Here is a 17,096-nt window from a genome sequence, read left to right as displayed (position 1 = left end):
ATGACTTACACATATCCAGACGTATTAGAAGCCACGGAAGGCCCAGTAGGTAAAACAATACCTTACAGTTGAAACTGACTTACAATATGTAAATGTTGTACTATGAGAGCGTTAGGTGTCTATCAAGCATTAGCTTTGATAGCGTACATATATATTTAATCATACTTGTATGTGCATCTATTGGCAGCAGCTGGTCTTGTTCAGCAGTTAAGTTACTACTGAAAATTAATGAATATATTTTACAAAGCAGTTCATGTACATAAAAAGATAATCTAAATATACTGATTTTTTAGTGAAATACGATGTTTTGTTTGACAGGCATCACCTCAATACATCACTTTAAAAATACTGCAGTCCAGTTTCTGGTCATGAGAGATCATTACTCTATCATCATCATCATCATCATCATCATCATCATCATCATGAGAAACTAAGTGGACCTTAAGGTCGAGTTACAAATACAACTACTGCTATTGGAATTAGACAAAGGTATATGTGTTAAAGTTGTTGTGAAATGAGTCACTTTTTGAATTGAATACTTCCTTTTCACAATGCAAATCGACCTGTTGTGTTAATGTGAACTTCGTACTACCCGGTAACAGTTGTTTCTACTGTCACGTGCTATTTTGATACCAAGCATAGTGAACACATTGGTGACATAAAGTCTGGAGGTGTCCGTGGTAAGTACTAAACTTCTTTCATTTCCATGCCATTCACGTGGAGATGATAACGATACCTATGTACAACTGAAAAAAACATTCATATCACAATCGTATGTGAGATAATCCAGTATATTCGTAACATGGTCACACAATGTCTTTGAATGAGGCATGAGTTGCCAAATCGTTTAAGGAACCACAGTTCTTTCTGCTATGTCCCTCAGTCCTGTAGGATTCAATAATCGTGGATTCCAACTTACCGACTATGATGTGGAGTTATCGGCACCTTACCCATGGATCGTGAGCTTCACCAAATGGGTAACCGTCTAAGATCTGCATCGTGTTGGGGTTTCGTCCCACATTGAGCTGAAACACAGCGATATAACTGAAACAATGTTCACGGAGACGTTAACTCATTCACAGACTATGATACAATTTTCTATTTATTTATAGCTGTGACATCGGCTAGCAAGGAATGGAAGTGACGTACATGTTGGTGGCGTTGTTCTGTGCGCCAGGCCTACGAAGAGGTACGTCCGGTTTGATTATATACACGTAATAGGTTTTCATGACAAAAGCAGTCCACAAATAAACAAATAATGTCGTATAACTAGAGGAATCTGAAAAAACAACAATATATACATGTCCAAACTTAAGCAGCTACATGTATGTGATTAAAGCTCTTTTAAAAAAGATAGTCAATAAAACAACAGACATGTTGACATGATTGACTTGTTACATGCTCATCGTCATAATAAAACAGTTTGTAGCAGAATTTCTGTTGTGGCACAATGATATTCAGACAACAATCTGTGGTATAATGTTACCTCTTGCAGTGCTCCTGACTCCATGCTGTGACAACTGTGAGCACCTACATGCAGATGGTAACTGTCGTCGATGCAGGAATGCAACACAGACGTGTTCTGAACCACTGCAGGTCTGTGCATTTACATATTCCACTATTTCCTACAGATAGAAATGATTTACTGATAGTGTTGTTGCAAAACAGAACGTCTCTGGTATGTATGTTGACTTTGCTTACAGGAAAGCGTGTATCTACCTTGCTGTCGAGTTAACCATATCTGGCATGATCATTATGATGTTTTGTATACCACATTTTACCGACTGGAGTCACAATATATAACACAATATAACAAATATAGTTCGTTCTTTTCTTTCCCAACTGTTTAATTTTTGATGATTAGATAAATTAAAAGATAGTACTTTAATCATGAATCAACATTACGTAACCATTTACTTCTGTGAGAGCAACTGATCAAACAGATGCAAAATTTCGATTGTGGCTATAAGCACACACTCTCTGAGGTACACGACATTGAAACATATAAGGTTTACTGTAAATATATATGTTAAACACCCTGTGTGTGTTTAAACTATAGTTTTATTCATGTTCTTTTACTAAAACGATGTAAATAACTTCATGCTAAAATATAAATATATTGAGCTACAAACACAACTATTTCTTGTCGACAGACCTAAGGTAACGAGTTAATCCTTTAATCATATAAACAAGAACGTGGGACCTTATATGATACACAGAATATATTAATCGTTTTTCAACTTTCATGTTTCCACCATTTATTTAATGTACATTGATTGATGACTTGTCATTTAAAAATTTCGGAACAAAAAGCCTGTTGTAAACCTGCAAGTCAATACAATTAAATGAAACTATGTCAACACATGCTTTTAGTTTAAAGTTCCTTGTTCAAACTGGGACACCGTAAAGCATTTATACACATGATATCTTATTCCTGTTGTTTTTAATTCCGCACATAACGTTTGTGAAGTCCGGTATAAGAAAGCCAGTTCAAATCCCAGACCCTTGGTATATAACAATAATTACTCCCATGGAATAACACATGTCTTGACTGTGTTTCTTTCTACAGACAAATGGTGCAATTTGTTCAGACGCAACCTTCTATGGAAAGAACTGTCAGATGAAATGTTCAAACACCTGCATCAACTCTCAATGTCAGCTGCAGAATGCCACTCTGGTGTGTACAGATGGGTGTGTGCCGGGTAAGAAGGGGGTATACTGCGTAGAGGACTGCCCTTCTAGCTGCACGCAATGTGAACGTTACAGTAACATTTGCGTAGGACCATGCTCCGATGCAAGCTACTATGGAAAACGATGTCAGATTCATTGTCCCGGCAATTGTGAAGATGGATGTGATAGATCCTCTGGGGATTGCACATCGTGCGGACCGGGGTACAGAGGGGCAAAATGTGATGTCCCCTGTCCCCCAACCTGTGAGGAATGCCATCGTTACGCAACCAGATGTACTAAATGCCTTGCTAATCGTTTCTATGGTAGCAATTGTGTATTTCCGTGTCCAAATGACTGTGTGGTGTGCAATAAGGAAACTGGTGATTGTACTGAATGCAAGCATGGATACAGCGGAGGAAAGTGTAAGTGTCTAGATGGATGCCTTCCCTATTGGGTAATGCAACACATACGATTATACATATCGTCATCATAATCACGGTCAAACAATGGCGGTTTTGAAGGCACAAACGTGGACGTTTGGTCGATGACCAGTTTGATATGGTAACCGAAGTTGGTATTTCCAAAAGCATTATCAGGGATACTGTATGTGTCATTACAGTACAAGTAAAGGAATTGGTCATCCTTTTCACCATCTACTGCAGAATATGAATTTCGTGATGTCATTTAGAGGATCACCATTCAAGCAATCAAAACAAAACAATGCGCCGCCTGTCAAACTTCCACTAAATCTAAAGTTATAAAAGTTCAGTTGATTATAACATGTTTGCATGACTGCATCTTGTACACATACAATGTAGTTATATGTGACAATGTTTAAATTACAGGTGAGGCGCACACACTTGCAGACAGGTGGAACCCTAATCCTGCTATCATCACAGTAGTGGCAGTTCTGTTCCTGGGAGCAGTGTTGCTTTTTGTGTACAAACTGTGGACGCTCAAGTATACAATTCATCAACGGTAACGTATTGTCCTCAGACAAACATATATAAAAGAAGCATATTGAATCATTCCAAATGAAATATGATCTGGAAATATCATGTTATGTGTACCTAACGATCTTTATTTCCGTAGGCATCCGGAACACCAGCCCGGGGATGAAGCACATGCAAGAGCGGCCCCAGAATCGGCTGACAGTAACGCTCATAGATATTGGGATATAACTGACGCTGACCCGCTGTCTGAACCTGAATCCACCAATTACAGCCAACCGCAGAGAGACGACGTTGTGGAAAGGGGGGACTTAATGGGTTATTGTAGCATTCAAAGAAGACCTGAAATCGACCAAACACGGGGTGAATGTTCCTCGTGAATTAGTCAACGTTTTGCCCCCGAGGGAACTGGAATGCTTGGTATTCAAACCATGGACCTGGATCCAGTATCGGGAGGCTGGGGAAGTCAATTGCTAATTTGAAACTATGAACTGGAGCATGTTAAGGAGGCTAAAGTGTGGTGAATTTGATACTCTTTCTTGTATGAACAGAACAGTTCTGCCCATATACCAATTCAGACATTTATAAAGAGACAATCGGTTAGATTTTTGTGCTCTACTGGGAAACAAGGATTGCAAATACTGTACAGGTACAGACACACGTAGTGAGGAGTATGACTCTGCTGATTTCACGGAAGTATTATCGATATAAACCTAAAGGATATATAATCATTATAATATCGCAGGCTAAAATCGATGGAAGTTCATACCATATGCACGTTACTTCCACCTACATGCTACGAATGTTACTAACTTCCACCTACATGCTACGAATGTGACTAACTTTCACCCACATGCTACAAATGTTACTAACGTTGACCTACATGCTACGAATGTTACTAACTTTCACCTACATACTACGAATGTTACTTACTTTCACCTACATGTTACGACTGTTACGAACTTCACCTGCATACTATGAATGGGCCAAATCCATTAATTGTACATTCTAAATGGCTCTAAATAACACCGTAAGCCTCAGAATATTTACATACAAATATAGCTTCCAAGTAGTGTGACACATTTTTGTGTAATAGAAATGTTGCTTTTTGTTGGCTTACAAGAACGGATAGCTGATTACGTTATGCTTGTATATAGTCTTATATAGATTTATTCTCGCTCGTAGCAAGGGACGTTTCCCTGTAAGATTAAGTGCAGTGCAAAACACAAATTGTCCTGACATTACACACAACCAAAGCTGCCTGAGAGGGGAAAGAAGGTTAAGCGTCACATCACCATCTTATCTAACCGGATACCCATTCACTGCTGGGTGAACAATGGCATATTTCGGACGGATATGTCACTTGCCTGAGGAAACTCTACATGTGCTGCATCTGCTACATGTGCTTCAGAGTGGGGCAGGATGGAAGCCCTAGAAACAACCAGGAGTCTTGCTGCCACTCCTCCAACTACTCTCCGTGATCAACGTTCCCTAATTTCCCCTGATTTTTGAGCACTTGACACAAACCCACGCGCAACCACCTGTGTGGCTGAAATACTGAACATTCATACTTTTGTAACTTGCATTCGTCTTGGAATAAATATATTGTGTAGTTTGTCAAGTTTTTCATGTCCAGTCAGGAAGGATTTTTCTGATGCCACCCTGAAAAACCCATTTTCTTTGAAAGAATCTCTCAGGTGATGCAGCAAATCAGCATAGTAGGCACCAGTAATCGTCTTTTGACTCTCTAAGCAATCAACAAGGATCACACCCTTTGCATCCCAGATGTTTGGTTTGGTTGGAAAACAAATATATTTTGTCTGCATATTTACCTCACAACATACATTGTGTACATCCTGGTTGGAAATACAGGTTGATTTCTACATGAACTAATATGCAAATATGTCTTTGTGTCACTGACAAAGCGTCGATTTTGTACAGAAGCTCACTATCATTTGTTATGGCTTCTCTGTGTAAATGCACCGATGTAAACAGGAAGTTATCAAGATAGGCCCACTTATATATCTTTACCGAACATGACTGGAGAAGGAAGCGAACTGAATTATCTTACCGAGGAATAAGAGATAACAGATTTACATATACACGAAATGAGGCCAAACGTCTTCTTAGAAATACTCGAGGTGAGAACAGATTGTGAACCCCCTGCCGCATACGTTCATTATATTACGTCAGCATCAGCCAGTCCTGATTAAATCATTATCACATTATTGTTTCATTAAAAAGGGCATTTAAACAGGTATTTTGTTATTGTTTATTTCCCATGTCATGAACATGGGAGGGGATCCTGTAGAAGATAATATTATGATTAAAAATATTGGTTGAATAGACATGAGTCAGGGTTTAAACACGATCCCGTCGTCGGTTGATTAGTTACATTGAAATGGTGTAACTTGATACTTGTGATCAATTAAAAAAACATTGTATTTGTTTTGTCTATTGTGTAGAAACGTCCCAGGTTTGTTCTACGCCCTTTGCCCTATCCCCGGGACAACTTGACAGGACATGCATATCAGGGGATTTCCCTTCTGCTCGGAAACAACTGGGGGAGCTTATGTTGATGACAGGAGATTGTGAACCAATAAGTGCTTAGATAAAGTGACCTAATGACACAGTAAGCCATTGAGACTAGATTTCCGCTGATAAGGCCATGACTTCCAGAGAATATGAATCACAGGAGTTGATCTTAACATTACAGGTAGTTGGGACGAAGTGGTGATTTCCCTTTATCTTTTCTAACTGCCTATATAATGAAGGGAACAATTAGGACGAAGCAAAGGAAGGCAAGGAAGGTAATTTGCAAAGATATTGTTAGAATACAGGCATTGAAAGGCATAACAAATTCTTGAAATTACATGCTAAGGTATAATATATTAGTTTAGGTTATATAAATTAATGAAACATTATATCAGTTATTACTTCGAAATAACCTTTGCCCTAAATATAATACCCTTTCTATTTTAGATTTAGAATTCAAGTAATATCGGGGATGATGATAATAAACATTTTTATCATTATAGGACGACATGGATACAAATATGTCAAGAACAGTTCTACTAGTACAGTTGCTATGTTCTGGTAAGTAAAGTTAATCTGCTTTATGTGAGTAAATTGCTTTTCACTAACACTGAGTATTTATTAATACATGTTGTGAACACTTTTGCAGTTTCGTGTATTATCGGAGCACCTCACTCGCGTCATTGTCTCTGGCCATCTGCATCAGACCCCTGCCCTGCCTGCGAGAGAGGATGGTATGGTGGTGACTGTAACTTTAACTGTTCCTTCTGTGATAGCGGCGTCTGTGTCAGGGACACTGGGATATGTAAACAGTGCCGGGCAGGCTACTTTTCTCACAACTGTAACGTTACATGTCCTCCCAACTGCAGAAAGAATGATGATGGTAAGGTGTATTGTGACCGTGAAAGTGGGGTGTGCTTGCAAAACTGTAAAGGCGGCTGGTGGGGAGACTGGTGTGAGAGGAAGTGCAGTGACAGATGTCAAGACAACTCCTGCTACTTCTATGACGGGTCGTGTGCTAGAGGCTGCAGGAACGGTTGGGCCGGTGACAGTTGTGACACTAGGTGTCCAGGGGGATGTCACGGTGACACATGTGAACAGAACGGGAGCCATACGTGTACCCGAGGTTGTAAACACGGTGTTCACGGGCGTCACTGTAATAAGAAGTGTAATAGACACTGTAGAGATCAGGATTGTTTCTATGACCACAGAATGAACTCTACAGTCTGCAGACAGGGCTGTGTAGATGGCTGGATGTCCCTCGACTGTAAGCTGAAGTGTTCTGGTAACTGTGAGGCATGTTCTCAAGAGACTGGGGAATGTTCCAGATGCACACAAGGCTACTGGGGAACTGACTGCACTAGACCATGTAGTGCCACGTGTTTTAACCAGACATGTGATCGAGATGGTCGATGCAGTAGTTGTCAACTCGGTTACCACGGGGACACGTGTAGGACATACTGTGATGCTGACTGTATCATATGCCTGGAGGCAAAGGGAGGTTATAGATGTGGAGAGACGTGCACTTCGTCCTGCCTGCATCACATGCTACCCGACTTGACATGTCTCCATGTAAAAGAGAACAAAAGACACACAGGTAGGCATTTGGACCTTTTCGTATTTCTTGTGTCCAATAAGTTGAAAAACGTGGTCAAATGGGATTCAAGAGCCAGACATATTCACTCGTCACGGCGATAGAATACATTACTAAAATGTTTTGTATTAGCCCGAAATGTGATTCACATCATGGCGAAATGAATATGGTATTGATTTTATGTTCACTTTGATCAACATTTGAGAAAAAATGTTTGAGTTTCCCTCTCGTTTCAGTTATCATCATTTGATGTTATCCCTGCATTCTGATGTACGTCGTGTGTGTTCCACATCTCTCTGTCCACGTACAAAGAGAGTCCTGGGGTAAATTATATCGTGTGTGACACTTGTACTGATGTAGGACAAATATACTTTCAGGTGACAACATCCACGAAATCACTTCGAGGAATGGCTCGAGCTGGTACACATCCAACTTATCGACCTACCTGAACCTAGTGGTTTTGTTAACTTACATGTTGAGATATTCATATTTGTAACCAGAATAACCCATGATGGACATAAGACAAAATATGATGTAAACATTCATCGTCACGTAAACACTTATATGTTATTGTTGTTGTCGTGTAGGAAAGGACTGCTGTTTTTATCAGGTGTGTTACCTTACTGAATCTCATAAAGAAATTAAATGTAGTGTATATTCCCTGCAAAGTTGCCTATACATAGTGATATAATTAACAATATGAGACTGCTCAAACATTTCCCAGATAAATGCGTTTTTCATGTACAAGTATCATTGACAGCCACTGCCATTATTATTTTCATTGACATTATTTATTGTCTTGAATAAAGAGTTTTGACGTAGTTTGTTGTGCTGTAATACAAACAAATGAAAAGTGAGTGAGTCAGTTTAACATTAAGGTCACATCTGGAGCACGTCAACTATTTTTAGCGACGAGCATAACAACCAATAGTGTGACGTCACAGATAACGTGTGCAGTACTCTCACTGAAATCTACAACTGCATTCCGCGTATTGTTCTCTTAACTAGAGGATAACTAGAGGAGCCTCTGGTGCAGTAACGTGCAGTAACAGTACCCTAATGATGTACTCAAACCAATACACTTTATACTCACTCAAACTGCATTTACACGGAGATTCACACAGACACAGGGACCGTGGCTTCGTGGGCCGTGAGTGGTGGTTTGCGCGAACCGTTCCCTTATACACGTATGTGCTATTCGTGGACTAAATAGCTGTCCTCGAAGTCAGTTAGAGGACTTTTGGGGTAAAGTACTGTCACTCGTACAATATCTTTTACTGAACGTGTCCATAAACCAAAGTCAATAAAAGAGTGTCAGATAGTGTGCATGCTACTGTGCTGATGTACCACTTGCACAGGTGGTCAATGCATACACATAGCATGCATCAATGCATCCGGCATGAACAATGATTCAGAGAGTTTGTTTGTGCTACTTGTTTGGTTCATCTTCGACACGGCAGCAATTCTATCTATGTTCTCATACGTGGTCACGACTTGCACACATTTTACCGATAGGACAGTACTTGTGCAGACAATATATAAAATAATCCCGAAAATATCTCAGCTATTATTTCTGATCTGTCTCTTATGTAGCTGCAAATGCTTCACCATTAAGTTAATCAGATAGATGACTGAACTAGACAGAAAAAAGAGCGGGCTGTACAAGCCATCTAAGATGTGACGTGTTGCGTCCCTTCGCCGTGCAAGGTCGAGATCCATGGTTCAGATGTTCACTATTATTATGATTCCTTGTTTGAGCACGTCCTTGTTGCTTTCGCCAAAGTGCCAGATACGTTCACTTTGGGCTTTCCTCCTACTTTAAGTTGACAACCGATGAATATGTCCACCTCAAAGATACAAGATGTGTGTTATCTACAGTAATCTAATACACACAACATTTTATATTCAACCCCTTCAAGTGCATGTTCATGTCACATTGTCACGGAAAGCGCTTCTACATGTCCGTTATTGCCATTAAATGACTCTCGGTTGACTTTTCACTCATCACATCACGGTTCTTCAGATATTATCTACAAACATATGATATATGTACTGCGTTGTTGGATGCACATGTATTGAACCGCAATCCTACGCTCTGAAACGATTACTGTCACTGACATACGTTTGGAGGAGGTTTCTTGGGATGCCCTTTTGTGTTTCATCCTTGAATTGGTGTTGAATTACACGCTTGTGCTTTAAGTTCAGCGAGTAAATCTACATCAAGAACAAAGTGACACATCATCAAAATAAAAAGTGTACTCACAATACACACATATCTCATATACAAGTATAGAAGGATCCTAAAATGAGTAACCTCCCTTGGACTTACTGGAGCTTTGAACATATCCTCACTTGTCACTCGAGGCAACCTTTGCTGTGAACCTGGGTTGATCCTATATATTGGTGTTGCTTGACGGCGAGTAATTGCAAGCGGGATACGTCATAAATATTGAGCCATGACTCATCCAAGTCATATCAAGACTCCAGACCTGACTAACGTGTATTAGGATGCATGACATGATATGTGTGATGAACTATACATTTCCATATCACATCTGCATTTCTAGTAGACCGTGAGTTGACTCGTATTTAAAATCTGCATATTTGCATCCATAATTGTAAAAAAACCATATCAGATTGTCCTTCAGGCTCTGTCAGTGTGGATTAAATTCTTAGGCAACATACGCGCTCGGGTCCTCTGAAATAATAAGATATTGTCACTTGACTAACCAGTGGCTAAATGACGGCTATTACATAAAACATGTCTATATCGGTTTTGAATAATACTGTGGCATATGTGAATGCATATATGTCCGGAGTAAGATATAATTTACTGTAGAGCGTACTGCTCTAATGTTACATTGAAGTCATGTCTCTTAAATGATCATGTGGATATGTTTAACCTGACTGGAGCTGTGTTTGATTGATTATTCAGATTTAACTCTGTTCTCGTAGCAAATACTGTTTTAGGACTTGCGAAAATGAAGGAACGAACTGATATCAAAAGGTTTTGTTTCCGCTAAGAATATTCATGTGAGCCGACACGCCGTAATACGTAATGCATAACAGAGTGGAAATATCTCCCAGTAGGAACAACGATACATTACAGTTGAAACTGCATTTGCAATAAGTAAATGTTCGTGTTAAATGTTGCTGATGCCTTGATACGAAACAGTGCATCAACTAAATTCATTATCCTGTACTATAACAGTGTTAACATGCCAGCACCATTAGCTTTGGTAACTGTTACGTTAACTTGTACTGGATGAATATGTTCTACATAGCAGTTCATACACATGACAAAAAAACACATCAAATGTACATATAAATATATTTCAGATGAATACCTCAATTCCTCAGTTTAGAAACAATGCAGTTAAATTTCTGATCACGAGGGATAATTATTCTATATCTACATCACAAGAAACCAACTTGGTCTTACTGGCAACTACTGGTATATGGAATTACACAAATGTATCTGTGTCACTTATTGAATTTGTGAATATCACCTAAATACTTCCTTTTTACAATAAATGTAATCTAGTATGTTAATTGAAATGTCTTGCCGCCCGGTTTCAGTTGTTTGAAGTATCACGTCTTTTTTTGCTACCATACATCGTGTGAGCATCGGTGGTATAAACAAGGGGCGGTCGGGTAGCCTAGTGGTTAAAGCGTTCGATCGTCACGCCGAAGATCCGGGTTCGAATCCCGACATGGGTACAATGTATGAAGCCCATTTCTGGTGTCCCCCGCCGTGATATTGCTGGAATATTGCTAAAAGCGGCGTAAAACCAAACTCACTCACTCACTGGTATAAACAAACGCTCGAGGTAAGTACAATCATTTGTCCATTTCAATGTCATTCAGGTGGAGGTGATAACGATACTTATGTACAACTGACTAACAACCTTATTACAATCGAAACTTCTAAGACCTGTATCACTTGAGCTTCATATTTGTGGAGGTAACACAGCGCAATTCATTTGTAGCGTGGTCACACAACGTCCTCAAATGGAGCACGAGTTGCCCAATCGTTTAATGCATCACAGTTGGTTTTGATAAATCCCCCAGTAGTGGAAGGATACAGTAATCGTGGATTCATCATGGATTCGCAATAATAATGATCCTAAGTTATCACTAAAGGGACAACCATCTAAGGCCTGCATCACTTTGGGGTTTCGTCCCACATTGTGCCACCACGATAAAGCTGAAATACTGAAATACTGTTCACCGACACGTTACACCCAACTCACTCACAGATATTGAAACAACTTTACGTTTATTTACATTTGCGACATCGGCTTCCCAGAAATGGATGTGGCGTACATGTTGGTGGTGCTGTTCTTTGTGTCAGACCTACAAAAGGTACGTCTATTTTGATGATAAAATAGGATGATGGGTGATAACCATTAAAAGAAAGTGTGAAAAACAACAACAATAATGTTGTATAACTATGTAATCTGTTTTATATGAATGTATAAATGCGTGTAGATATTTGAAGCATAAAATTCATGTTGACATGTTTCACTTTGAACTTGTTCATGGGGACGTATAGTAAACTCAGCTCCCCAGCAAACTTTCCGACGTGGCACAATGATATTCAGACAACAATCTGTGGTATAATGTTACAACTTGCAGTGCTCCTGACTCCATGCTGTGACAACTGTGAGCACCTACATGCAGATGGTAACTGTCGTCGATGCGGGAATGCAACCAAGACATGTTCTGAACCACTACGGGTCCGTGTATCGATATACACAATATTGAATTGTACCTTGTGGTCACCACTTTCCTCATGCCATTCGTCACTACATGTTTGTGAAACATATCTACTCGATTATTTATTTAGGTGACGAGTATTTGCAGAAATTGGACCCCAACGCCGTCCTGATTACCTGTTCAACCCTGGGAGTTGTCCTTCTTGGAGGAGTTCTTCTACAAAATATGCACCTACAAATACAGACATCAGAGGACGTAAACTCTAAGAACATCGTGCCAGAATATCAGCCCAGTAACGTTATTATCAACTTTGTAATGAATTAAAGGTGGAAACGTCTACTTTATAGGATTGTGACTCAAACAAATCTAAGTGTTTAAATCAGTGAAATGAAGATCTGTGTACAGTAATCTTAACCTTCCATTTAGATCGGAGACGAATCCAACAACTCATAACCAGAATGCTTCAGCCTTGGACGTGGTGGGTAGAAATGGAACGCAGGATACTAAATCCACAGATTATGATTCCCCTCATAAATATTGGGATATTCATGATACTGACCTTGACTCAGTGCCGCACTTAATTTCATCTGTCCAATATGAAAACCTGGAGGGAGGATGGAATAGGACGAAGTATCTTCCCAAACTAGATATTCCGGAGAGGCGACGTGAAGACTATCGGTTTCATCCAGTAAACAGACCAAAGAACTCTTTGATTCAGAAGATGCAGATAAGCTACCAATGGCAACAAATCTTGGAAAATACTAGATGTACGAAGATGTATGTTCTGCTGAGTTAAACAGTTTGTCTGAAGTTGAAGATTATGCGCCATCCGATTCACGTGCTGGTTTACATCTGTCAAGACGAATTCAAACATTAGGTTTGGACGTGGACTACTGTGCAGATTCTAGAAGTACGCTAATGTATGCAGATAAATGTTTAACAGTATTAGGTTCTGACGGTACGTATGTTAAGAAAGCCGTTGATATGGAACATCTCTATGACCTGGTATTACCCACGGCATAAACACTGACACATTTGTTTTACTACGGTGATTGGTATTGTGTGGTGGAGCTTGCTGTTACAGCCTGACAAACTAAAAAATGGAAATACCACTTTGAGGAGGGAGATGGGGTGGTGGGGTGACGAGGTTCCCTAGTATTTTTACTGCTTCCTGTATATGAAATGTTAAATCCCCCTGTGTTTTAGTGACCTTGTGGGCGGTAACTAATAAACCACTTGGACCTTTATTGTATATAAAACATCTATGTAAAGTGCAAACGCTGCACATTAGCATAATTTTCTTGATACTAATGTAAATTAAAATGCAAATGAAAAACACACTCTTTTGCCTTGGCTAGCCGCTTGGGGTGAAAGACTATCCGAGTTTTTCATCTCCGACGTCCGCATGTTGTTCGCCTTCTGGTAGATAATGTTAAATATACGCTGGGAGAAATTCCCGAACTGGACACCAGTTTGTACGGTCGCGTCGGTATCAAGATGGAAGTTGAAAGACCGAAGTCGCTGTTCAGCTGTGCATGCAGAAGTTGGTTACATAACAGAAGAAGAAGGTCGTTTGATCCGATATATACTAATCTACACTCAACAACAAAAGTTCATGTGACACCAATATTTTAGTGTATTTTTCAAACAAGTCAAGTTTGGTTTTCATTATTATAGTACATGTGTGGAATCAAGTCACAAAAACGCAACTGCTACAGAAAAGCATGCATTCCATGCAAAAGTTGACTTTTATGCAAGCCCCATGCATTTCACTACCCAAGAATGGGTATAAAACATATGCGTTAACGGGATTCCATATGCATTGTTTAGCATCGTGCTGACAACAACCACTCAGAAAAAAAACAAAATTACGCAATTATACAACATTATAACGAAATGCCACGCGTGTGCGAAAACGAGCGTTTACGAGCCATTGGTATGCTTGAAGCAGAATCGAGTCAACGTGATGTTGCAAGACAATTTAACGTCCACGGAAACACCATTTGGTGTTTATGGCAACGTTGGCAACAGACGAATGCAGTCAGAGACCATCCTCGGAGTGGCAGGCCACACGTTACCAATAATCGACAAGACAACTGGATTCGAACAACACACCTACGAAATCTATTCCAGCCAGCAACAGTGACTGCAAGAAGCATCCCTGGCCTTCGAGGAATATCTTCACAAACCGTATGTCGTCACCTCAGATGTGCAGGGATTGTCGCCAGAAGACCCACCAGACGTCCCATTTTGACAGGAAACCACCGCCAAGCACGTCTACAGTGGTGCAGACAGCGTCTACGCTGGACGGCCATGCAGTGGGGACAAGTTCTATTCACTGACGAGTCTCGTTTTCACCTCAGCCACAGAGATGGACGGATTCGAGTGTACCGACGTCGAGGCGAACGTTTCGTCTATCATTGTGTCATAGGGAAAGATCGGTTCGGGGGCGGCAGCGTTATGGTATGGGGTGGGATTACAGCAAGACAGAGGACCCGTTTGATAGTGGTAGAGGGAAATCTCAATGGACAGCGCTACGCGACGAGATCATCGGCCCTGTTGTTCTACCGTTTTTTTAGTCTTCATGGCCCAGGCATTACCTTTCAACATGACAACGCCCGGCCTCATATTGCTCGACTTGTTCAGGATTCTCTTCAACAAAACAACGTGAATGTCATCCCCTGGCCGGGTGGCTCGCCTGATCTCTAACCAATCGAGCACATGTGGGATGAGATGGATAGGCGCCTTCGACGTCAACCGACGTTCCACAGACACTCCAGGAACTTTGAAACATGCTCCAGCAGATATGGACAGATATCCCACAGGACTTTGTGCGACGCCTGGGACGAGGGTGTGTTGCTTGCATCACAACCAGAGGTGGACACACACGCTATTGATTTGTAAATTGACATTTTGGCATGTTAATGGGTTTTTTTAATGAAATCACGCATTTTCTGAAGTCAGTATGACAAATTAAACCATTTGAACACTTACAGGAGTCTCTTATCTGTTGCAAACCGAAATTGTTTCAGATTTGGTAAAAAACATAACTTTGCATTAAATCTTATTCAATATCACAGGAACTTTTGTTGTTCAGTATATTTAGACGGACGTCGTGGCAACGTATACGTGTGTAGACTAGTAATACCCTCTGTGTATTTAGATCGGGTCAGCTCGATATCAGAACTGGCAAGCTAACATCAGTGCTGCTAAGTAGTGTTTATTCGCCTGTTTGGACGTACTCACGCTAGCTGTGTGAGTCAAACTTCCAATTGCTCCTTAAAGGACAAGTAAAGTTAACATTGCAACTTTGCAGATTTTAATACTCTAGGGCATACTTAATCACAAATGTTTGGGGGGCAGAGTTGCGCCCCTTGGGCACGCCAGAAACCTATGATTGTGGGTTCGTATCCCGGTTCGCCCCGATTATGTTTCTAGGTTTGTCAGCACCATACCCGTGCTCGTGGGTTTCACCGAAGTGGTAAACGTCTGAGACCTGCACCACTTCGGGCTTTCCTCCCACACTAAGCTGACACGCCGTGATATAACTGGAATACTCTTAAAAGCGGCGTTAAACTCACTCACTCACATATGCTTGAACAAAATTCAATTTGAAAAACGGAAATAGCGTATAACAGACGATACAACACGATAGCCGAATTCAAAATTTCCCCCAAACGTAAATTTCCCGCCACTGAGGGGATTCCCCTTACTGGGGTTAAAACGGGTGCGTTTATTCCGGTGCGCAATTTCAACAATCACGACGATCAGACCTATGTCCGTTGATCACCGTGTCCACAACTTTTGTCAGCTTGGTGACAACACGATGCCTTCAGTTGTTTACTCAGTGGACGCATTGTGTGGAATATGGCCGAGGGCAGCTGGTGTTTTACTACCCAAACACGGTCTCAGTAATAAAGCGCTTGTTGAAAAAATACAATTAAGACGCTTGTAACCGATTGTTATTTTTATTATTCACAATGTCACGGATCAAAGCTCGCTTCACACCTCCAACAATGTATGCAATGTTATTTTTTTTTGTAGGATTAACAGAAATAGCAAAACAGTACCTCATGTATAACGCCTTAAAAAACAAGATAGTTAAACGCGTCAAGCATATCAGCCGATGAAACCAGTTGGACATGTAAATAATTTCTACGAATATCATGAATATTTGACAAATGTTTCTTGGAAAATTAATATTCGCAACAAAATCACAAGAAATTATTGTGTTTCACTTTTCTTGCCCCTATAGCCTTAATGCTTTAGCTTCGTTGTTCTTGTCTAGTGTTAATAAATCTTTAAACTTCAGTTGGTTGATCTTTGTCAGTGCGCCTTAACGCAATCGGTTTGTCTCAATATACATTTTTCGACTCCAAAAAAATCACGCGAGCAAATCTCAATTAATATACATATTACGCAGCCAACACCGAACAGTAAAAAGTGATCACATTCATAATGCACTGGATATAACATAAACAGACAGCCCACCCCTACCCGGCTTTACAATTCCTATATATATATTCCATGACTAACATTCTGTCACGATTCAGTCAGAGGTGAATGGTGACTTCGCCTAAACATAACACAACATAACACAATGCATTACAGTTGTATAGCATGAAACT

The 17,096-nt window shown here is 40.3% G+C and overlaps 1 protein-coding gene across 1 annotated transcript; it reads left to right on the top strand.

Moving 5' to 3' along the window:
• Positions 1-1,134: 1,134 nt before the first annotated feature.
• Positions 1,135-7,999, top strand: LOC139478311 (scavenger receptor class F member 1-like). Its single transcript, XM_071260733.1, has 6 exons — positions 1,135-1,189; positions 2,592-2,702; positions 3,763-3,824; positions 6,659-6,716; positions 6,805-7,605; positions 7,986-7,999. The coding sequence occupies exons 1-6, from the start codon at positions 1,135-1,137 to the stop codon at positions 7,997-7,999; spliced, it is 1,101 nt and encodes a 366-aa protein (XP_071116834.1).
• The last annotated feature ends 9,097 nt before the right edge of the window (positions 8,000-17,096 follow it).

Source organism: Haliotis cracherodii, unplaced genomic scaffold (assembly GCF_022045235.1).
Source record: "Haliotis cracherodii isolate W230 unplaced genomic scaffold, xgHalCrac1.p SCAF_4, whole genome shotgun sequence".
Lineage (NCBI taxonomy): Eukaryota > Metazoa > Mollusca > Gastropoda > Lepetellida > Haliotidae > Haliotis > Haliotis cracherodii.
The sequence above is the reverse complement of the archived record's forward strand: the minus strand, read 5'-3'. Positions and strand labels throughout refer to the sequence as shown.